At 43.2% G+C, this 24,414-nt stretch overlaps 2 protein-coding genes across 5 annotated transcripts in view; both read right to left on the reverse strand.

The window, feature by feature from the left end:
- Positions 1–14,289, reverse strand: part of yrk (Yes-related kinase) — a 15,105-nt gene extending 816 nt beyond the window's left edge. Inside the window, exons 1-14 of one of the 3 annotated variants that reach the window (XM_084032911.1) lie at positions 13,992–14,289; positions 12,128–12,189; positions 7,709–7,752; positions 6,525–6,788; positions 5,927–6,029; positions 5,228–5,326; positions 4,934–5,037; positions 4,643–4,792; positions 3,587–3,751; positions 1,986–2,165; positions 1,500–1,576; positions 1,262–1,415; positions 979–1,110; positions 1–435 (exon numbers count right to left, since the gene is read on the reverse strand). The exon at positions 1–435 is cut by the window's left edge and continues 816 nt beyond it. In XM_084032911.1, coding sequence (XP_083889037.1) covers positions 227–435; positions 979–1,110; positions 1,262–1,415; positions 1,500–1,576; positions 1,986–2,165; positions 3,587–3,751; positions 4,643–4,792; positions 4,934–5,037; positions 5,228–5,326; positions 5,927–6,029; positions 6,525–6,765 — 1,614 coding nt within the window. In that variant the 5' untranslated portion in view covers positions 6,766–6,788; positions 7,709–7,752; positions 12,128–12,189; positions 13,992–14,289 and the 3' untranslated portion in view covers positions 1–226. Of the gene's footprint in view, positions 436–978; positions 1,111–1,261; positions 1,416–1,499; positions 1,577–1,985; positions 2,166–2,761; positions 2,918–3,586; positions 3,752–4,642; positions 4,793–4,933; positions 5,038–5,227; positions 5,327–5,926; positions 6,030–6,524; positions 6,789–7,708; positions 7,753–12,127; positions 12,190–13,991 lie in introns of all 3 variants that reach the window. The other 2 variants (XM_084032912.1, XM_084032910.1) reach the window with 2 other exon arrangements.
- Positions 14,290–14,958: 669 nt separating this feature from the next.
- Positions 14,959–24,187, reverse strand: sesn2 (sestrin 2). Of its 2 annotated transcripts, none has more exons than XM_084032371.1 (11): positions 23,381–24,187; positions 22,142–22,207; positions 21,442–21,630; positions 19,904–20,086; positions 17,863–18,090; positions 17,559–17,691; positions 17,350–17,465; positions 17,113–17,196; positions 16,039–16,145; positions 15,778–15,922; positions 14,959–15,559 (listed from the first exon to the last, which is right to left on the reverse strand). In XM_084032371.1, the coding sequence occupies exons 1-11, from the start codon at positions 23,720–23,722 to the stop codon at positions 15,473–15,475; spliced, it is 1,680 nt and encodes a 559-aa protein (XP_083888497.1). In that variant the 5' UTR covers positions 23,723–24,187; the 3' UTR covers positions 14,959–15,472. The 2 variants fall into 2 exon arrangements, with proteins under 2 accessions (XP_083888497.1, XP_083888498.1); XM_084032372.1 differs by lacking the exon at positions 23,381–24,187 and adding an exon at positions 22,923–23,041.
- Between the last annotated feature and the right edge of the window lie 227 nt (positions 24,188–24,414).

Genomic DNA, 24,414 nt, shown 5'->3' on the forward strand with positions numbered 1-24,414 from the left:
CAGTGATCAATAACCGAAAGGAGGAAGTTGTCTTTAAACAATGTAACAAGCAATGATATGTATTAACGTGTGTGTGTGTGTGTATGTGTGTGTGTGAGCATGTACAGTAAGAATACAAATACAGTGAAGAGATATCAGTGTATCTGCATGTGTACATCCACGTCTGTCTGTCATTCTCTTTGTGTTTGTCCATTTATTGCTCCACATCTGTCCCACACATGTGTGGTCACAGGTTTTCTCCGGGCTGGTACTGCGGCTCTGTGGCAGTGAAGTAATCCTCCAGGAAGGACTGCAGGTACTCAAAAGTGTGCCTCTCATCGGCCTCTCGCCTCCAGCACTGCAGCATCAGTTCATGGAGCGAGGCGGGGGAGCCGGGGGCACAGGGCATCCTGTAGCCCCTCTCCACCTGCTCCAACACCTCACGGTTGTTCATGCCTAAAGGGATGGAGGAAGGAGGGGGATCGTGAACTCAGTAGAGGGATCAGAGAATTGGATTAAAAAAAAAATCACAGAAAAACAACACATATTGGATATTGAGAACGTTCAAACAGGGCAAATAAAATCCTTAGAAATCATGATTCCGGCTGAAGAAGAATACATGCCTCCACACTTTCATAATAATCAATAACAGGAATCATTTATATGCAATTTATGAATGTGTTTATTTATGAATGCAGCAACATGTTAATATGTGGCTGGATTTCATGTATCTATTCTTAAGGATTTTAACCTATTTAGTATATTGAACACTGGTATTTCATCAGTCTCACATTACTGATTTTGTGATCCATTATTGTTCTCAAATTACTGCTAAAAATGATTTAAAAAAAAGCGTTAATCAAAAATATTTTGTAAAATTAAAGGGCTCTATCTACTTTTAAAGCACTTTTCAGCAAGGACCAACCAATTGCCTTGATGTAGTTTGGTCTGGTTGAAAATTTATAAGAAATACTTGAACAAGCAGGTATCATCCAGTACCTGGGTATGGCACACGTCCCTTTGTGATGAGTTCAGTTAGTAGGATGCCGAAGCTCCAGACATCCGATTTGATGGTAAAGCGTCCATACAATGCAGCTTCTGGAGCCGTCCACTTGATGGGGAACTTTGCCCCTGAAACCATGGCAACACAGCAAAGAAGCATTATCATACAATTAAGATGTTATGTATGAAAAATATATGCACAGAGGCAGTGACACTCTTAATCATTGAATGGTGTGGCCCTCCACGTCATGCGCACTTATCTAATGTCTCATGCTGTTACCTTGTCTCGCTGTGTACTCGTTGTCCTCGATGAGTCTAGCCAGGCCAAAGTCAGCGATCTTGCACACCAAGTTGTCTCCGACAAGGATGTTAGCCGCTCGCAGATCACGGTGGATGTAGTTCATCCTCTCGATGTACGCCATCCCAGCTGCAATCTGTAAACACAAGGAGGCAAAAGGAGCTCAGAAAGACAGTGGAAGTATGTGTTTCCTCTAAGTCTGTCATTGTGTTAAACTCACCTGAGCAGCCATGTCCACCAGCTGAGGCAGCTTAAGACTCTGGCCCTCCCCATCTTTTAAGAAGTCCAACAAACTGCCTGAAAAATCAATATTGTAGAATCATTACTGGCTAGTGCCTATGCTTCCTGCAATTATCTCATATTAGTTGATTCTATATTATATAAATGAAGTCCAGTTCGTATTAGTTAGATGCTTGTAAATTCATGGTGACATATTTTAGTCAATATTGTAGTTTTTTTTTGCACAAATAAAATGCTAACTTATGTTTCTTTCATTTTTAGTTTTTAGTGACTATTGAAGTATTGGATGAATCTTTAAGGTTTTCAATGCAGGATAAATATTCCTGAGAATCTTCTCTATTTCTTCATGAACTTCTGCACTTAATACTAACACGGAGAGGAGCTCACTGAGATTTCCAACCAATGCCATGGATTCGTACTGTATCTACAGTACATCACAGGCGTGCCAGTTTACTCAGCCTCCCACCTTGGCTCATAAACTCGGTGATAATGTAGATGGGCTCCTCGGAAACGACGGCGTAGAGCTGCACCAGCTTGTCATGGCGGAGTCTCTTCATAATCTGAGCCTCCTCCAGGAAGGCCTCGGGGGACATGGTTCCTGGTTTTAGAGTCTTCACCGCTACCTTGGTGGTACCGTTCCACATGCCTGGCATAGAGACACGGAGATGTTGACGCACACAAAGACATGCGGCACAGGCATGTTGACAAGATGAGGCCCTATGTACATACTTATAATTGGACACAAACGCCCACACATTTAGGTTTAAAAAAACAGAACTGAAAAACAAGGCACACAACATGCAGGCTGTAACTACAAGGTCATACTGGTGCATGCAAATGACTGTTTTTAGAGCATGCATGACATGAGACAGAATGATGAGAGGAGGGAGGGAGGGAGGTTTTCTGGTCCTGCATCCACACACAGCAGTTACATGGACAGGCACAAGGCTTGGCTGGCTACATGGAGAAACTCTGCACAGCTCAACACACACTTGGATTTAGGCCGTGAGAGTGTACGGCGTTTTCAAAAGAAACTGGTCAAACATGTAATTGGAAAACATCACATGGGGATACTGGGAGAAACATCAAACTTCACTAACATACAGTGACATAAATGACATTAAGCATGACCAACAATCTTTGCTACAGGACAGTGACGGACACTACGGAGGACAACGCTGGACAGACAGTTCTCCCTCTGCGCCTGTAGAGGGCGTCAGAGGTTGGCGGTGTCAGTCTCACCCATCCAAACGTCCCCGAAACAGCCCTGTCCCAGCTTCCTTTGCATGGACAGCGCTTGCCTGGACACCTCCCAAGCGTCCCGCCCCAGGCCCATGGTGAGCGGGGTGGAGTTAATACAGGCCTTGGTCAGGTAATAACACAGCCCGTCATTAGTGCCTATTAGGGGAAGGAGGTGAGACGAAGGGGAGTGAAGACGCAGAGAAAGGGGAGAGAGTGGAAGTGGGTCGTGAAGAGTGGGATAGAAGGGTGTTGTGATGGGTGGAAAAATGGAAGAAAGATGGATGGGGGGGGGGGGGGGTGACAAAGAGGTGAGGTGAGATGATGAAACATGCACATGCAACAACAGAGGAGGAGGGGAACAACTCTGCACACCTGGATGTAAAACAAAGCCCCATTTCTATTCATTAACTGCTGCCTCTGTGCAATTGTTATCACACACAGGGATTTATTAGGGATTTGTCTCACTGCTGCAGTTTTTATTCAACGCACACACATTTAAAAACTACTCCAGACTACCTCTAACAACTGTGTGTGTGTGTGTGTGTGTGTGTGTGTGTGTGTGTGTTGTCTGTGTTTGTGTGGTCCAGTCTACGGGTTTATTTGTTGCACGTGAACAGACTCTGAACAACACAGACAGATAAACAAGGCTTTACCGTGTATGTTTGTGAGTGCAGGTGTCTTTACACCAGAAGCTGATGTTCTTGTCAACTCAACCAGGACTCAAATACATTACGTGTACCCGTTTGTCTTTTAAAACTTTGTTTTATCCAGGTGTGCTCCCCGCTGTCACCTTCCCCCACTGCAACACAGTCCCACCATTCCTACCCATCCAGACTTCTCCAAACTGGCCGTTGCCCAGTTTCTTAATCAGCTGGAGGGATTCACGGGGAATCTCCCACATATCCTTGGTCTTCACCGATAAATCGGCCAGCTTAGGCATGCCCCGCTTGCAGCTGCCAATCAAACGGCAGCACAGTCCCGCTGCTCTCTCTGAGAGAGAGAGAGTGGGGAGAAACAAACAAGCAGGCGAAGGGAAAAAGGAAACATAGGGAAAGAAAACAAAGGGAAAAAAGCAGCAAATACAGAGATTTAAAAAAAAAAAGGGTTTGCTTATGCACACAAAGTAAAAGTACAAAGGCACGAGGAAAACCCAACTAAAGAGAAATAAACACACATTCTGAGCAACATCAAGTACAGAAATGAAATAGACACACAGGAATGATAGAGTGAATAAGAAAGACACACAAATCATATAGGATATATATTGTCAAATCTCTTGATGGCATGGTCATTTAGAGATTTGATGACCATGTCAGGTAAAGTCACAAAGTTGCAGACTTGTTGCTATATTGACACACGCCACTAGGAGGCAGATTTACACTGACAGAGAGCAGAGGAAGTGGAGGGTGTGAACCCTGCTTGTTGACGACTGTGTCAAGCTTCAAAAGTTAGTCAGAGAAGTATTTAAATCCTTTCCAAGTAACAGTTCTGTATTCAAATTTTTTCATGTGAGAAAGTGAAAAAGAAAAAGAGGATGATTGCTCTCAGAGTTTTGTATTATTATACATATTATATAAGTATATTGCTGCTTCCAATGCATTGACATGTAAGCCTCTTTATAATGTTGTTGTAATGACTTCCTGTACTGTGGAAATGTAGAGGAGTAAAGCACAGTTCACTTCTTAAATGAAGCAGAAATGAAGCAGACAGTAGCATCAAATGGAAAAACCTCAAAATGATCCTCATGTTCACCAAAAGTTAGTTAAAGTGTAAACATAACGGAATTAAAGTATCTGGGCAGAGAACGCTTGTAGATGAAATGCATGTGAACAGGACCTTTAGGGCATGAAGGTGCATCATCACGGTGTTTATGTGTGGTACCTGTGTAGTGCACCACCAGCTCCTGCACCGTGTCAAACTGGGATCTTGTGGTGATGTAGTAGCCACCGTTGTCCAGTTTGCGGATCTTATAATGTTTGACGTGGTCTCCCTTGTTGTCGTCCCAGTCGCGGATGGACAGAGAGTAAGCACCTGTGGGGGCAGAGCGAGGGGCCCGAAGGAGGGGAGAGACAGAATGAGAAAACGAAATTAAAAGCAGTGTGTGCGTGTGTGGGCGTGTGTGTGTGTGTGCATGGGTTTGTGTGTGCCTGTGTGTGCCCGTGGCCTCTTTACCCTTGGTGGTCTCGCTCTCTCGTATGAGGAAAGTTCCCCTCTGGTTGCCATGGCCCAGCAGCTGTCTCTCCGCATCCTTCCTCCCCATCTTCCCAAAATACCACCTGTCACCATGACAACAACACACATGTCACTGCAGCACAGCAGCACAACAGCACAACTTCTATGACCTCCGCCCTCAGACTACTATGTCATTGTTGTTATATGTTCATTGAGAAAATGTATCAACGATATATTGCAGCAGATGTGTGTGTGTGTGTGTGTGTGTGTGTGTGTGTGTGTGTGTCCGCTCACTCTTCGGCCTGTATGGAGTCGACCGGAGCTACGTAGTTCGAGGGGATGTAACCTGAGCGGCCTGTGTCCAAAGAGCGAGCCTCCCACCAGTCACCCTCTCTGCAAAAAAAAAAAAAACCCAAAACAAAGAAGAAACATAAATTTGCCTGAAAACAAATGAGGGATAATTATTTTGAATGACACAAAATGGAGAGTTCAGTTTAATAACCTAAAGAGACTTTTAAAATGGTGGAATTAAAAGGAACAATGACAATGGCAAAACTGAACTGAAGTCTTATAGGTTCAAGCGTAAAATGCACTTTATCGACATTAAGACAAACAGAAGAATAAAAATGTCTGGATGAAGATAAAGTGCAAATGTTTGAACAGTAACTCCAAATTTCATCATACAAACTGATTTTAGATTTCCTGAGTAGGACAAGAACACCAGCTTGTCAACATCACCAGAAGCAGCTGACACACCTGACAGTTAACGGGTGGAAATGACCTCCTGCAAGTCATAACTGACCGCATAAATCACATTTGGTTGGTGTTCATCTTCCAGCATCTTCCAATTGTATTATTAGTGTGTGTGTGTGTGTGTGTGTGTGTGTGTGTGTGTGTGTGTGTGTGTGTGTGTGTGTGTGTGTATCTGTGTGTGTGTGTGTGTGTGTGTGTGTGTGTGTGTGTGTGTGTGTGTGTGTGTGTGTGCGCGCTTACGTGTTGTTGATGATCTGGAATTTCTCTCCTTTTTGAAAACTGAGGTCATCTTCAGTGCGAGCGTCATAGTCATACAAAGCTATGAAGAGAGTGACTCCACCACCTGCACATGTGTTCACACAAAGAAACACACACACACACACACACACACACACACCAAAAAGATGAGTTCCTAAGTTATGGGAGTGATGATTTCTCCTTATTTATACCGGCTGAAATCAAATCAAATGGGCATCTTCCAAAGTTTCTCTTTATATTACTATTTTTGTATATCAGTAAGGAAACACAGACAACTAAATGTAAGTAAGTAAATGTACTAAATAAGATTGCCAAAACCTCATACATTTTTGCACAAACAGGCTGTGAATTTGTCCCCCATCTCTTACAATGAAATAATGAGATCATTTCAGGGCTAGTAGGACAGCCATCAATGACTCTTTCAATGTGTACACACACACACACACACACACACACACACACACACACACACACACACACACACACACACACACACACACACACACACACACACACACACACACACACACACACACACACACACACACACACACACACACACACACACACACAGTCCTACTTGTTAAGCCTCCAGACCGCTGGTGTGTGTTGGTGTTGGGGAAGATGTTGGTAGATGAGAAGCCCTTGTTGAAATCCGGGATGGTTTGAGTGGGGTCGGGACAGTAACGGCCCTGAGTCAAGGCAGCAGACAACCCTCCATCTGTGTTGCTAGGAGACAGATCTGCAACGTCTACTGCTGCTGATGTTGCTGCTGCTGCTGCTTTGGCGGACTTCTTCTGCTTGCAACAAGCACACCCCATAATAACCAGCACGGAGACGGCGTCTGTGAAAGCAAGCAGAGTTAAAGAAACATGCCAGAATCATGCTATCAATGTAATTTTACCTGGTATAAGTAAAATATAATATTCGTTTACAAAGATAACAGCAAAAGGTTTGTTTCTTTAGCATTTTAAAGTCAAGATTAACCCTTTTAGATCATATCTCCGGGTATTATTGTGCATCTTTGTAACAATAAATGTAAAATAATCTTTGTATTTGTTTATCAAAATACATTTCAACCAATAATGTCATGACATCTATCGATCAATCTGCAACTTTTAGTCACAATAGAGGTGTGTGTGGAGCACGATCCTAAGCCCGCCCACTTTTTCGCAGCCCAATTAAATGTAAAGGATTTGATTCCGATCCCTGTTGTACACCGTTTCACTGGGGACAACATCATCGTTGAGACACTAAAGACGATCTAACTTCTGTTTCACTGGGAATTTAAGTTTAACTGTAAGGCCAAGTCACATGACCCTGACGACATTATGACATCACCAGGATTCTTTTGTTAAAACTTTGGAAATCTCCTTCAAACACAGAGTACATCATATAACCATCTTCAGGATGAAGAGCACTGCTCATAACAAGCAAACTGGACTTCATGTGTAAAATGGTGCGGAGTGTCCCTTTAATTCATCACTAATGAACAAAATAAAAGAATCTCGTGGGTCATCACAATCAAAGGTTTACTTTAATTATTGCCTTTCCTCTTATGTCTACCTGAGACTTGCTGAGGGATAGCGAAAGCAGCACATATGAACCGCATACAGGTGGTCACTAAACCGAAGAGAAAAGAAGGAACAAACTTTTAAAAAAATACAATAAAAAAAAAAACTTTACTTCCCTCGAGTGGGAGGAGTGCGAGTAGAAGTGGGGTTGGAGGTGAGCTGGGGGAAGAAGTTAACTTTTTTTACTCACCTGATGTCTTCCTCTGTCAGATCATCTGTCAATCACCATCGCCACTGGAAGAAAAAAAAAAGAGGGGAGGAAGTGTTGAGTGACAGTAGGCGGAATGAGAGAGCGGGGCGAGAGGAGGATGAGTGGCAGGGAACGGGAGAGGGAAGAGGTTCTGAGAAAGTGAGCGAAAGGCTCAAGAGCGTTAAAGCGTGAATAAAAAGATGTGTGAAGGGGAGACATGAGGTGACAGAGAAGTTCTAAAAAAATATATAGAGACAGCTCTAGATAACGAAAGACAGAGAGAGAGCGATGTGAGGTTAGCCACTTCCCTTTTTGCTTTTGCAGTTTCGAGAAAGGGGCACTGTCATTCTCTCTGGTCAACAGCTGTCTGTCTGTGTGTGTGTGTGTCTCTGTGTGTGTGTGTGTGTGTGTGTGTGTGTGTGTGTGTGTGTGTGTGTGTGTGTGTGTGTGTGTGTGTGTGTGTGTGTGTGTGTGTGTGTGTGTGTGAGAGAGTGCAAGTGGTGAAACAGACCTGTAAATGTCATCACTGGACAGAGATAACTGACACAAAGTGACATTTATTTCACAAATGTTGTGCAGAATAGATGTGCACACACACGAATGCAACCCTGACTTCCAGTTTTGAGAAAACTGCCGTTGCTTCAATAAGACTTGTGTCGACAAAGCAAAAAGCTCAGAGAGGAAATAACACAGATCAACCTCCTCCTGATCTGTGTGTTTTTAATCATTTTTTTTGTATTTTTCACGTGTTTCTGACATCATATCTACATTTCAATTGACTGGCAGATTAACCAATGATGATTATAAGCAATGATAATCTTCAATCGCAGCACCGGTTTCAACTTATGGTCATTGTTTCTGCCGTCGAGCCTCTAAACCAAGAACATTATAACCTTTATGAAGGTAAAACATTATCAGTGCTCCTTTCTGTAGGTGTAGCCAATAAACTGGCGACTGAGCAACCCTAGTATTCAAACTGGCAACCGTTCAAGCTGACTGGACTGGCTGCAGCCTCCCCACCTACTAAGGAATGTGAGGGAAGTCACACACAGGAAGAACAATACAGGTTATGGCAGGGAGCGACAAAGAAGCCAAAAGTGATTCACTTTCATTATGAAAGAGCACCGGAGCTCCCAGGGTCTGTAACGGCGTCAGATTCGTCCCACGCTGAAATTCCTCTCAATCTTTAAAGCAACACAGGCTATTATGGGCTACATCCAGGAGTCTACAGAAATATATGCAAAAATGTAACACACACACACACACCAATTCACTATCAGACCGGCCATTAGGAGACAGGAAGTTAGCCCTGTTAGAGTTTCCTGTCCACCCTTCTGATCGCTCCCCCCTTTTCCTGGAAACTGTGGACAGAGTCCATCCATCCATCCATCCACACACACACACACACACACACACACACACACACACACACACACACACACACACACACACACACTTTCCTCTGTTGCTGTTTTTCTCCTCTCCGTGCCCACACCCCTCCAACAGTAACCTTTCATATTCTCTCCGTCCACCCTTCCACTGGAGCAGTTTCTCTTTCTGATGGACTTCAGAAAGGAGCAGAGGCCTCCTCTCTCATCGTTTATCTCACGCCCTTTCTCTCGTCTCTGCTTTTTCTGCTTTTCTAATATTGGCACACGACCGCAGACAGGATCAGGAGCACAATAACATGTGCAGTGACACACACACACACACACACACACACACACACACACGCACACACACACAGGACTGTTTGTGGGACATTGTTCTCCGTTGGGTTCCTGTTGATCAAATTCTTCCTCTCTGCACACAGAAGCTGTACCAGCACCTGATAATTCAGTGAACCTGAGGTGTTAATATGTAAAGGAAACAAACACTGAAGTCGGAAATACAGCAGAGCAGTGGTGGACAGTAACTGAGTAAAGTACTGTACTTAAGTACATATCCAGAGGATTTGTACTTTACTTGAGTGTTAGATTTCTTTGGTACTTATTACATTTCCAAGACAAATACTTTTACTCAAGTTAATTTCTAGAAAGGCTGAAAAGTACTTGTTACTTTCAGGTCTGGTCTTTCTTTTTTTTAAGTACTATTGGACACAAGCTGTGTTTGTCAAAGAAGGAAACCTATCACAGTGCATGCTCTCCACTGGGATCTACGTAAAAGCGAAAATACGTAATCCCTCCCCATAACACACATGGGGAGACAGTGTTTGTTGTGCTCCTATATTGTCCTTCCTGTAAAGACAAGTGACCTCAACATTGAGTAATTGAAAGCAGAGATGTAGTTTTTTGTAAAACAGTGATTCTCAACCAGTGGTGTGGGGTTAGTTGGACGGTGCAGGTTCATTTGGTTACAATTTCAATGATTGTTAATAAACATCGGCATCTGCAACATCTGCTGTAGTCCTGTGCCCATTCATTTTATTTGAAATGTACTCTTGCTCTTACTTTTACTTAAAGTAAATTTAAAAGCATGTACTTTTGGATACTTAAGTACCTTTAAAAGCAAGTACTTTTTTACTCTTACTCGAGTACCATGTCGACTGAGCTACTTTTACTTGTAACGGAGTAAATTTTGACCAGTAGTATTTGTACTCTTACTCAAGTGCTGGGGTCGAGTACTCTGTCCATCTCTGCAGCAGAGTACACGGCCGACTGGACAAAGGCTTCACCAATCAAGCATGCACAGAGAGACAACACTGTTACTGATAATAAAAATAAGCCACACGATGTACATGTGCGTGCGTCTCCTACTTCTCTCAATCAGCCACAAGGTAGATACGAGGTATGTGTGTGTGTGTGTGTGTGTGTGTGTGTGTGTGTGTGTGGTGGTGGTGGTGATGGGTGGCATGTTGGGGTTGTACATTCTTTTTTAAGTGTTTAAGACGAGGCATGGAACAATTTCCCGGCCAAAAATAATTGCAATTCATGATATATTAAAATGGTGCTAACACACAACAAATATGTTTACTGCATCAGAGATAAGACACACAACTTTTCTTAGTGGACTTCCTTGATCGGGAAAAACAACAATCAAATCATCTTAAATAAGATGATGACGAATCATATCATGTGGTTGCATCTTTCACTTCTCTACCTTGATAGTGAGCTAGGCATCTTTTTCAGGTCACGTGTCAACATTCACAGAAATTTACCACAGTTGATTATTCGGGTAAAATCCTACATTGTCCCATAGTTGAGTTCCTCTTTTGCACTTTAAATAAAGTATGCAGTACAGTACACAGCAAACAAGGAGTTTCACTGTGTCAGGATATACTTGTAGTTTAATGTTAAATTTGATCTACAAACTGACTACAGTGTTGCATGAAAAAAGGCCCTTTTGTCTCATACACACACTGCCTTTCACCTTATCTAAAATAAGTTAGCCTCTTGCTAGCTGCAGGAGATGGCACAATGATTATTTCTCAACTGTCATTGCCTCTTAACCCCAAAACAAACGTTCTTCCAATCATACTTATTTCATTTCACAGAAAACGTCCCTTCTATTATTATTGTCACAGCACAAATAATTAGAGCACAGAAGTAGCTTCCACCGAAAGGGAAGGAGTGTGGTATTGGTATGTGCAACAGCACTTCCACGTCCATCTTTATCAGATAATAAGCATCGATGTCTCAATGCCGTGAGCTCTACGGACTCAATTAAATGTGCCTCCATTGTGTTGGGTCAAAAATCTTCCAGAGCAAAGTTTACTTAAAGTATCCAAAGTAGAAGTTCCCCCTTCAGTGTTGTATTATTAGATTATTGGACCATTATAACCGATGCAAGGTGCTTTAATCTAGAACAGTGCATCATGGTTTTATTTACAATATTAAGATGAACATCATATTTGTGGAATTAAACTAGCGGAGTAACATGCACAACATCTAGCTAATGTAGTGCCGAAAGAGTTTTAAAGTAGTATAAAAATGGAAATACTCAAATAGCACCTTGAAATTGGACTCAAGTACGGCCCCTTGATTAAATATACTTTCCACAACTGCTGAGCGGTATATTTATATACTCTAACGCAACGTAAGCAAAGCATCAGTACGCACTCGGAGCGCTGTTATAAAATCACAATAACATCACCCTCCGTCGTCACACCCGCAAACATCCAAATCCAAAAATGACACACCCTTTCCTGCACAGTGGTCTCCAGATAAGCTGCTCCCAGTGGGACATTCACTGCAACACACACACACACACACACACACACACACACACACACACACACACACACACACACACACACACACACACACACACACACACACACACACACACACACACACACACACACACACACACACACACACACACACACACACACACACACACGATTGTTCAGATCTGTTGAGTTTCTGCACTTTGACACCAGTTCTCTCCAGACTTTCTCCAATCCTCCTCTTTTCTTACCTTTTTTTTCTCTCTCGCTCTCTCTCTCCCTCGCTGGCAGGAAGCCCCACAGGATGCAGAGGCTGAGTGGAGCAGGAATGATAGTACAATGGTGGAAGCAAGCTGTCACCGAACCCTCACACACATTGTAACACACATATACACACACACTCATGTAGAAGAACATACACACACTCAGAAAGGAGCGGGAGACAAACTGGAGGGGGGGTGGGGCTGGGCCAATGGAAAAGTAAGGTGTCTCGGTCATCGGGACGTCCTGTTTCCACATGAAGTCATCATATCCTCCAGATACAGAGGACTGAGGTGGCTTGTTCGAAGGCTTGCATGAATGAGGATACTTAAGTTAAACAGGCTAATCCTGTTTTTAAGCATTAGGGATTTGGGGCCTACTCCTAATGGGTGCAGACCAGAAGAAGAGTCTTCCTCAGGTTGCACCAGTGGCAACCATGACAACAGCGGAGCCACATGGGGTGACCGATCCAGCTGACAGCCATCCAGATGTCTGACATCAACCTGTAGGGCTCATCTTTGACGAGAACTTAACTGTCACAGCCCTCAGATGCTTGGTGGGGAAAGCTGTGTGACCCCCTCCACCCCCAAACTAAAAAACGTATCCACGCCTCCTTCCTTCCTGCCTGGCCCCGAGGCTAAAGACAGGAACTGACCCCGTAAGGAAACAGGAAGTGATGACGTCCGGCCTTGGACAGCCAAAATTGCGTTTTTCCCTCATCCTACCCTCAAAAAGTCCACGACGAGTCCTTCACACAGACACACAAACGCCACCTTGAAATCAACGGAATGATTCATGTTGATTAAAGGGGAGCGATCATGCAACCTTCCCTGCATCGCAATGAAGAGACAAACAGCCCCACTCCTAGTTTGACCTCGCTGAAACTACAGCAACACCTCAGAGAGATGGACATGTTTAGGAAACCGGCTCTGCCTTTTCCTCAAGGTGGTTTCCGGGAGATCCATGCCAAAATAAATCAAACATATAGGCTCATTTAAAGGAATATTCTGCAAGTGGAGCGAATGTAATAAAGTCTGACTGACAAAAGACCTTCAGCCTAAATTACTTTCAGAATGCATCCATCAAAAAGTTCAACAAATGCACAGTAAAACATAAAACAAAAACAATAACCTGTTGATCTCAGATGATAACACCAAGTGATTAGGTATTGTTTGACTCTTTTACCTTTTCAATTGAACAGCCTAATAACCCTAATAACTGGTCATCACTGCCTTTAAAGGAAAGGGTTCGTGGGAGGAATACTTTATGGCACTTGTGACCAAACATTCTGGTGAATTCCGCTCTTTCAATATTGCAAAATTGGCCGTTTGATTTCTAAGTATCACCCTATGTGGCATCCGTCCAGCACGGAGGGTGGAAGTACTGATACTTTATTAACTTCTCACTGTCAAACTAACCACACTTCCTTTTATCTATCATTAAACACTCCGGAATTACCCAGTTTTCACAAACTCTGAACATTCGGACTTTATTTTGAAAAGGGACAGAGGGGCTTGGTGCTGAAAACAATATCTACATTTGTTTGCTACTTTCGGTGTCCTTTTACCTCGGTTACAGTCACACTTGAATGTCTCACTTTCACAGAGATGTGAACTACAGGTTACTTCCTCCATTCATTTAAAACTACGAACAACGTTCTAAAAAACTAAAAACTAAACAAACAAAAAATCGATTTTACAGGCAAAGTGAACATCTGTATCAGTGTCTGTATCATCAAAGCATCGGCATTTCTTCAAAATAAAACCGCAAACCGCTCATTCATTATAATTATAGACAATTAGACACTCAATTCTGTTGTTCCAGACGTTACGTGATTAAACGGAGCAAACGTACCCGACAAAAGGCGTCGATATCCCGGGGATTCCTGGTGTCCCGAGGTGAGCGTCAGCGGCGTCCGGTGACTCGCGGGGCGCGCGGAGAAAAGCCGCGAGCCACTGCACTGAGCAAGTGAAAAGAAGTGAGCGCGCGCCTCGTCCGGAAGGCTTTGGGAACGGACTTCGGGCACGCGGTGAAGTCCACCCCAAAAGGAGCGCGCGCGTAGTAGACCGTTCGAAAAAAAAAAAGCAATATTGAAATTAAATAATGTAATAAATAAGAAAATTATCATAGAAATCCAGACTATACATTAACTATGTTTCAAACTAGCTTTTACAATAATACAAATAAAGTGATAACACATTGATAAAGCAGGTTAAACTAAGACGACATTGATATAAACGTTCTTTCTCCAAGCAAACTAAAAAACACTAAGTTGAAGTAATAATGGAAGTGAGAACAAACAGCGACAGTACGTGGAGCCCCATGCAGACTGGGCGCGCTTTCACAGGTTGAGATGCGACACTTGCACTCCCGAGGTGTGAACTACAGGAAGACTGAATGAAAATGTGCGATATCCGCGTACAAACACGACAGGGCAACTTTTCCTTCTCGTGCTGATGTTACTTTGGATCGACCCCAGGTAACACACGTTCAGGGGTTACTGTGGGGAGAGGCAGAGGGAGAGTCATACTTTTACAAGTCACCTTGAAGAGTGACGAAGTGAAACGAGGCGAAGTGGACCGCGGCGACACGTCACATTTCTTTCCAGCCTTTGTCTCCACTTTGTGGCGCGACAACGCAACTGCTACTGCAACACAACCAGATGTCTGGTCTCGTGTCAAACCGCTTCTTGGATTAGAAATCGCAAAAACATACAAATCAGAATAAAAAAATCAAAGAGCAGATGCCAAAGTAATGTTTTGTTGGATTGTTTTTGCCAGATTATGATGTCCATATATAACACACCGTTTAGATTTTGATAAGCAACTTTTTATTGTATATAAAAATACACATTTTTATTTTAAATCTCAGCCTCTGCGTGCCGCAGGCAGAGAGGACCGAGGCATGAGTAGTCATGGTGAGGGTGATAGATTATTGGCCTGAACAGACATGTCAAAACACTTAAATCATGATGATTTAGTCATACCAGCTGCATACCTGGCATGTACGATATGTCTGCGTGGGACAGAAACATGTGCAAGATATTCACAACACTTGAGGTTCAATCGGGGGAAACTAAAACCTGGTACATTTCAGTGCAAAATAAGTAACAAATCTTAAATATCGCGAAGCAGCATCAAAACATTAACACTGAAACACAAGATATGCATGTACAAAACATTCACTGTGGTGTGTGTGTGTGTGTGTGTGTGTGTGTGTGTGTGTGTGTGTGTGTGTGTGTGTGTGTGTAAGACTGTCTGTCCATGTTGTAATGCATTGGGCTGTGGTATGTCACAGCTGGCTCAGCATCTGCAAAAAATGTGTGCATGAGGGTGTCATCTCATGTAATGTGTGATGGCTCGTAAGGTGTAGAGGAGGGCTGCTTGTAGCCGGGCTTCCATCACTATTAGGTTTGCATGAACCTGCAAAAAAAAAAAAAAAAAAAAATTAATATTACAATAAATATGTAATTTCTTTCAGGTTATTAGATGACACACATTCAAGCCCAATCTGTAATTCAAATTATTCTCTTGTGATATATATATATTTTAAAAAAAAGGAAAATGTGAATATACGCAGAAATGTCAAATTAGTAATACCTTAATTGTGTGTGTGTGTGTGTGTTTAAGCACGTTCATACCTTTTCCGAGTGTCTGAAGTGCCTCCAGAAGGAGTGGTAATCGCGTGCCGTGGTCTGCTCGGGGTGACATGCCATGGTTTTAACGAACACCTTCAGAGAGCGCTCCAACAGCACGTTCACACTGCCGTAGTCGTAATCATCATAGCTGCACAGGTACAATGATGGAAAAAGTGAGTGACACAGCAGAGGCAAAACAAATAATATAAAAAAACCTTTAAAGCCTTGTTGTTTCCATGATTATTAACGGGGCGTGGCACTGACCGTATCCCGTATAGACAGTGGATGTAGTTCCACAGAGCTTTTCTCAGAGTGTGAGTGTCCACACCTTCATGCATGGCCATCCTGTGGTAGGTCAGGTTACTCACAACCTGCAGAGACAGCGTTACATCTCTCATCATATGCTCCATCAATTGGAATAAATAAATAAATTAATTAATTCAAAAAGGTCCATTTAATAAAATTTCCACCCAAAAAATGTCCGAACCTCATGTCTAACGCATCCTCAAGCCAACCCCTGCATCTGCCAACTAAAATAAATAAAGTGCATTTCTGTATTATTTCTTTCTTCAATATAGTCAATTTTCAAAGTAGGATACCTTTACCATACAGACATACTGAAGTCGTATGGCACTTATATGAAGCACATCTAGCCATCTCTACTATGCATAGAATTAGTGTAATGAACTTTTCTATTAAAAATAAAACAAGAAACTAAATAAAAAGAAATTAAAAGTCCCCCTCTTCTTTTTTTGTTTTGTTTTGTACATTTTTTTCTACTTTGGTTCCCGTTCTTGGCTGACTCACAGCTGTAAGTTTATCCAAACATGGTCATGGCGTGTAAGACCAGGGACCACAGTCTGTATGCAGGAAGTAGGAAGTAGCAGGTCAGTTGCTTCATGCTGTTGTCTCTCTCTTTTATGCAGTTTTATGCAAATTGTCTCTCTTTTAAGTGGATTCGCCTTTTCTATTTTTTATAACTTTCACTTTTCTAGGGTTTTTTTTTTAAATATATATGCATAAACTTTAAAATACGCTCAACTTTTCAGTGCAAGCTGCAGACTTGCACTGACTTTTGTTTCCGTTAATCACATTTGACGGCCCGGGTGGTGTGCATGCAGCCCCACTCCACAGGCACCATGCTGTTTTGCCTGACGTTTTGAAGCGGTTGTGCCTGTAGCAGCCCGTCTCTGTCTGATTGGGGCTCATCCCGTTCAATGTCCCGCATGAAGCGGCAAACAGGGTTACTAATGAGTAGAATAGTAACTTTTCCTCTAAAGACAAAAGCCAGATGTAAGGACTTTTTTCCAGTGGGAATTGGGCTTTAATGGAAGGTACCTGGAACTTTTCATCCAGGAGCTGGCCCATGTCTGGCAGGAGTCTGTTGACCAGAGAGAAGCCGTGGTCCTCCCATGAATAGTCCTGCACACATCAGACACCAACATCAACCAACACAGGTCGAAGAAACGTAAAACAATCAATCAGCAGCCACTGTGTTGTCAAAAGTGTGAACAAACAACTCTGACATGTGTGTTGTAATCAAAACCTGGACCAGCAGAAATGCTCCAAACCTACCTGCGCTCTCATGGTGGGCGGCGACTGCTCTCCTCTGGGGGCAAAGTCCTCGTATCTGAACTCTGGCTCCTCCACCAGACACCGCACCAAGTCAGGCGGTGCTCCTCGCACAACCGCTAAACAAACGAACCAAAAAGGGAGGAAACGGTGAGTAAACAAATACCAAACCAAAGTGAATGACTCACCGGGATGAAGAGGCATGTTTGTACCGGTTGGTATGCTCTCGCTCCTCTCCCTCTCGAAGCGAGTAACCATCTCCTCCTGGGTGCACTCCTCCTCCTGCTGCTGCAGCTCCGCCATCCTCTGCATCAACACCTCCACCTCGACCGCTCCGTCAACCAACTGGAGTGGATGAAAAGAGAGTAGGGAGAAGGAATTTACTTAGTTTGTTTGTTTTTCCAACAGTGAATAAACTGTACAAAGTGACTTTTTACTAAACCGGCACGACTGGTGAAACGACCTTGATATTCTGTTGACATTGTTAAGTTTTGTCAGATCTGTTGTTTGGCTCACCTCTTGTCTGCCATCCTCATGAGCGGGGCTATGAGGGCTTCGGGGGCTACGAGGCAGGTGACCGGGCGATGGAAGCTGGAAGGTATAACCTCCGATGTGGTCGGGTTCAGGGTTTAAGCCGCATCCCCACACGAACGAGCAGAGTGAGTGAGCATGTGCCATCAGGATCACAGCGTGGATGAGTTCAGCAAACGACCAGCGAGGCTCTGCACCGGGACACACCAGCTCCTGGAGGGCAGAGGGGCAGGTGATGGGCAAGTCAAGTTGCATATAGCGAGTCTGGCAACGTCAGGGCCATTCACAAGAGGCGTTGCCATGACGTTTGGCACAGACATTCATGTTCCCCCTCAGGATGAATTGTAATGCCGTCGGATTAACCTTTTATCATCAAAATGTGTCCAATACTTTCTTGGTTCTTAAACAAATACCTGCAAAACTAATGACATTCAAATCAGCCTAAGCTGCACTTTGTGTTTAGCGCTACAACGGTTATCATGCTCACACACTAAACGAAGAGTATAAACTTATATACCCCTGAAATGGACAGAGTGTAGGATTAGTAGCGTGGTTTCAGATTAGAGCCAGCTGACTACCTCACAGGTGACCAAGTTAGCACGCTGACTTTAGCACAAAAAAAAAGCTCCAGGCTTATAAGAGGAATGTCGCCTCAATGAACATTATAAGCAAATAAGCAAATACAAAACTGAAATAATCGACTGACGTAATCCAATAAGCAAACATTAAAAAAGCAACTATAAAGTAAGCAACGTGTATCAAGCATAAGCATAAATTCTAAATGATGTAAGAGTGTCCTGCGATGGACTGGGGACCTGTCCAGGGTGAACCTGCCTTCGCCCAGTGACAGCTGGGATCGGTTCCAGCCCCACCGGGACCCTGAATACAGGATAAGCAGTAGACGATGGATGGATGGAGTAAGAGTTAGCATATGTGTGCAATACACTTGTGGTCTGTCCAAATAAATAATCAGTGCAAATACTTTGGTTCGTCAGACAACACAAATCTATATTTAAAAAGGTTGCTCAAGGTAGACTGAAATGCAGTGTTAATGTCACTGTTCCTGTGACTTAAAAATTAAGTTTGAAGTATATCTCTGTAAAAGAAAACTGTTAGGCCTCGATATCCTGAGTGTCCTAAATGCGGCAGAACCTTTTTCCATAAAGTATAAATCTTACCAAAAGGTGAGTGAGATACGTAGCTCCTTAAATGATATTGCCGTGTATTAGGTAAGGATAAATCAAGCTGTCCTGATGAACAAAACTTTGAACTTTTAGATTTAGATATTTACTGTAAACAAACCAAATATGACTTTTCCCAGCGTAGAGTTACATCAATCAGGAGTCCAAGGAACTATTGGATGAGGGCTTGATTTGGGGGTTATTTCCAATAGAGGGACAAGACTTTTTTTCAAATTTGAGACAGACAGACAGACAGACAGACAGACAGACAGACAGACAGACAGACAGAGGGTCCAAGCCATTTCAGATGCAGCCCAGTCAGAATGTATGAAATCATATAACTATTATATGATGGCACACAGTGTTATTGAATCTGTAATGTTCCGTATTGTCGCCTGGTGTGGGAACAACAAAAACAGGCTCAGTAAGGTTTCAGGGAGGAGTCACACTCAGCTAAAAGACCTGCATAACAAGCAGATATTTCCCTTCTGGAGTGCCAAGACCAGCCCCCTTCAGACTCCTTGAACTGTTACCCTCCGGTCATCGTTTAAGTGCCTTTTATGAGGACCAAGATTGATAGATTGCCCTCCATGTTACCATTCCTGTGTTAAAACAGCAGGCAGTATGACACTGATTTCTCATTTGCAAAGATTGCCTAGATTGTTTACTTGTACTTTAGAATCTCATCCTGAACTGGACTGTAAACCATGTCCCCTTTATATGAATCCTTGCTGCTAAATTTCCCTGTAAGAGAGTCTAGGAACAAGAGCGCTAACAGGAGAGTGAGAGCCAGGGAGGGAGGCAGACAGTGAGCGATTGAGATGGTGGGCGGGTGGGTGTCTGACCTGGATGTGCTGCTGTGTGATGAGCCAGGGCCTGTGTGCCAGCAGCTTGTTGAGTGTTTGCAGGCTGCGGAGTTTGGTGGGAGCGTGCTCGATGCCACTCAGCCAGCTCTCTTCGCCTCCAGCCTCGAGGAAGCCGGCGCTGTGCTGCTGCACGGCGTACGAGCAGTGGTGTCGAGCTGCAGCCTGTGAAACATCATCCCCGCCATCCATTAAAAAACAAAGCTCAATGACTGGCCTGTCTATCACAACATCATAACGCATAAGAAACCTCCCAATGCTCATAAATGCAAAAAGGGCTCAGAGGCTAAAGCATCACAAGTACATTTCTCCAACGAATGGATCATTTTGAGTCTAATGACTGGCATTTCTGAAGTGAAAGGGCAGCTAATGTGATGAATATATGAGCCATGAGAGTTATTAAATGTTTATGAGAGGATTGCAGTCTTGGCAGATCCTGTTAGTAGCTGCACAACCCTCAAGCAGAGAATGACCTGCCAAGTCCATTTTGCATCTGTCATCTTTATACTAAGTAAAGATCATTCCAGATCTTTCATGATTTCTAGGTTCCTACAACCTCAAAATACCTTTGGATTTCTATTGCTTTTGAAATGTGCTTTTTTTATGCGCTTTTGTATACACTGTAGTCCCTTAAATCAGTGGTTCCCAAAGTGGATGCTGTGGCAACACATTTTTAAGAATATGCCCCCATATTTTAAATAGGAACTCTGCAACATTTACATTCACTACATTGTTGCATGTCAAACATCAAATAAGAAGAAAGAAGCAATAAATATGTTTGTATTATATGTGCCCGGCCAATGACATCACAGTTAGCCGTTTTAATAGCGACACAACAACAGGCGGAGCATCTTGGGAGTTTTTCAGGAGCTCAGCAGTCGGAAAAATTGTGACTGAAATCAACCTCAATTGACCTCATAGTTTCAGAGTGCCGTGGTCACGCTAAAGAAAAAGGCTGGCTGCACATTTTATCATTGCTTGTTTATATTTCTTTCAATTAATCACAGTGATATAGCGACGGTTCCATTGCAAAATAGATGCAGATTTCAGAAGGGAAGGAGAGCGCGGCTGAAATATGTGGCCACAGTCCGTTCCCGGTGAGTCAGACTATTGGCACACATAAATACATCTACAGTAAATAATGCTTAATATCAAGGAACAATATGAACAGTATTTAAGATGTTATGCTTGTTGTTTTTGATGTGGGAGTTGAGTATATGAGGAAATCAAAATATAAAGAGACTAGCAATAAAACACGCCTTTATTGAAACTCAAGCTATCAATGACAACAACATTCTCCTTGCAAGGAAGTGTTTGCAAACTGCTGACTCTATTTTATATTCAGTTGATTGCAAAATAGTCACCAGCACTTTGCGGATCTTCATTTGAAGGGATTTCTTTTTTTATTGTTTAAGATATATGTAACGTTTTACAGCCAGGAATTCACATGAGGCCCTTACTGCAGTAAAGCTGTGATAGGTGTCACTAGTTAGCAGTCGTATACAGTGTTTTTTTCTTACCATAACAGCAATGTAATGTCTCCAGTGACGGGGCAAGGGGCCGTCCATCTCCAACAAAGCATGCTGGGTCCTCAGGAAGCAGCTGAGGTATGCGGGGTGCATCGTCATCACCATGGTGACGTGGTCCACACGACCCAATGAAAGGAAAGATTCAATAAGGATGTCGTCGTCCAGCCCGTCTTTCAACATCTGAAGAAAAAAAGACAAAACTCATGTTCAACGTTGCTAACTGATTCCCTGACAACTAAACTCATGTTACATTGTTATGATGCTTGAGGACACATCAAAGAGGATTCACTTAAAAACGGTTCTCCTCCAGCCTACGGCTAATACTACACTCCCACATTCTCCAGTAGAAAGGTTGGTGTGAGTCACATATGGAATAAGCATTTTTTAGTCATCAGCTTTTGCAACACATATCTAGTGTTGCTTCTCTTTAAGACATGAAGCAACAGGATTTGGGGCAGAATAGTCAGCGACACTGCTTATACTGATTTTTCAAGACAAAATCTCAAAACTAGACATGGAGGCCGACTGTGCGCCAACGTGGGGCAATGATGAACCCTGGGATTTACTATTGAAAAAAAACACAGCAATATAATTAAATATAAAAACATGTATCTGGATGACAATTTTAAACAAGTGTTTTTATTTGGACGTCTAACATAAAAGTTGATCTATAACAATGAGGCAAACAGACCACTTTTGCAGGAATAAAGGCGCTTGGGCCGGAAGCCAGAGCCCGAGGTACTTCAACTCCTTGTTCCTGAAAAGAGAGACACAGAGAGATAAAGGACTAATTTTGTCTCTGATTAATCTAACTGAATCATCTCACGCAATCGTTTGACCTACTGCATTAAATGCCGTAATACAGTGAAGAATGCTTGTCACACTTCTCCGAAGCCAAGGATAAATTACTTATTTAGTCTGATTAACACTCCTAAACTTAAGAGATGCATATGATCACATAAGACAAAGAAAATCAACTGAGAAAATGAAACATTTTTTTTGCATTTATGTTTGAAAACTGAATACCAATAAATCAATCATAATTGCTGATAAGCGTTTGTTTTCGACAGAGGTGTTCAAAGTACTTGTAGACATTCGAAACTCAAGAAGAAGTACAAATACCTGAGTTCAAAAAGACGGGAAAAGTAAAAGTACTGATTCAACTTTACTCAATAAAAGTGAAAGTAAAGTACAGGCTCTGAAATGTACTCAAATTATAATATCACTATTAAGGACATCTCTACTGGCTGTTTTTGGAATCTCCCGTCATATTAATCATTTTTAAAAATCGATTATGCCTCTAAATTTAAATTAAAAAAGTAAAAGTCAAAAGTTGTCAGAAAAATAAATACTCACGTAAAGTAGTACATGAATAAAAGGTATTTCACACATCTACATAGCGTTTTAAACCCCTTAAAGTATACCAGACTTTACTTTAAACTGTAGCAAACCAGGCGTTACAGTAAACTCACCGACATCATCGAAAGATCGTCGGTCAGCGTGTTACTTCCAACGGAGAAGACGCATAAAAGGGACTGTTTATTCCCAGCGGCTATACTGGGCTGTGACTGGGGGAGGGGGTGTGTGTCTGATGTGTTTATCGGGACTGGAGGGGGCGTGTCCGGCCTGCTTGTTTGTGCACACACCGCAGCAGTCTTGCATCACCTCCGCACAGTTCAACGTCTGATGAAATGTGCAGCAATCTGACAGAAAGCGGTAATCAGCTGATAGCTGCGACCGATCGGCTTCAAAGCTATCACCGCTTCTAATCAATCATTCACCCAAATCTTGGAATTTCATAATAACGAGCGAAAGTCTTAGGTTTAAGGAGAATATGCCCTGTTTGGTGTTGCATTAGTAGGATTGTGTGTCCCAGCTAGCCTGCAGCGATTATGACGCAGAAAAGAGTGAAATAGTACCCCAACATTACCTGTGCGGCTTGTAGCAGCTCCGTAGCTCTCCCCCGGACCTCCGGCAGCGGACACGACTGGGAAAGCCGAAGCAGCTGCAGAAGCGTTTGTTTACTCAGCCGTGCCGAACCGGGCCGGTCCAGTCCCAAACACACCTGCACCCCTTGACTGAGCTCCTCCAGAGCCGCCGCTCGCGCATCCTCGTCCCTGCTGCACAGCCGGGCGAAACTTTTGACAGTCGGTTCGACATCGGACTCCGACGCGAGCCGGGGGCGGTGTGTGCGGCTAGACCCGGACCCTCGTCGCCCTGCGTTTTCTCCGTTAGCCGGGCAGGTGACGCCTGTCGCGGGGTTACCGGCCATCTCTCTCCGCGGGTCCCAAAGCAACTCCGAGCGAGTCCCCGAAGCACTCTGCTTAGAGCAGCCGCTAGCTACTGCTAGCCAAAGTACCAACCTAACTGTTAACGTTAGCTTGAGACAAACGTTGCCTTTGGTGCCTAATACTTTGAGGTGCGCGTTTCCGGTTCACCGCACCACCATCTGCTCCATCGATCATTAACGCCTTCCTCAAAAGCTCTTGTATCCGGCTCCCTAACCGTGAGAACAAGCCTGCCGGTTAGCTCGCTAAGCTAGCCTAGCTGCCGTTAGCAGACGCTGCAAACTGCTCGGCGTTAACCGCCGCCTCGCTAACAAAGATGCGGGGTTTGGGTTTGGACTGGACTCCCAGACTAGAGCACAGTTTAAAGTGTAACATCAGCTTTCATGAAACACCAAACACTGACAGGTTTCACTCGCTGCTTTCGTTCAGCTGTCCTTCTGAGTTGGAAAGCTTTTTTTTTTCCTCTTATGCAACGTCATTGTGACGTAGCGAAACTTTTTTTTTTAGTTTTGAAGGGATTGTGTATTGTGAGGGATGTGCGGGGTTTTGCCATACACTTTGTATACTGTTTTTATTGATTAAATTGACTGTTATGCTAAAACGAATAGAGAATTGTCAAATAATATAATAAAATATAAAAACTGTTGTATACCTGTGTTTGCAACAAATTTACATG

Source organism: Eutrigla gurnardus (genome assembly GCF_963514095.1).
Source record: "Eutrigla gurnardus genome assembly, chromosome: 17".
In the NCBI taxonomy this organism is placed as follows: Eukaryota; Metazoa; Chordata; class Actinopteri; order Perciformes; family Triglidae; genus Eutrigla; species Eutrigla gurnardus.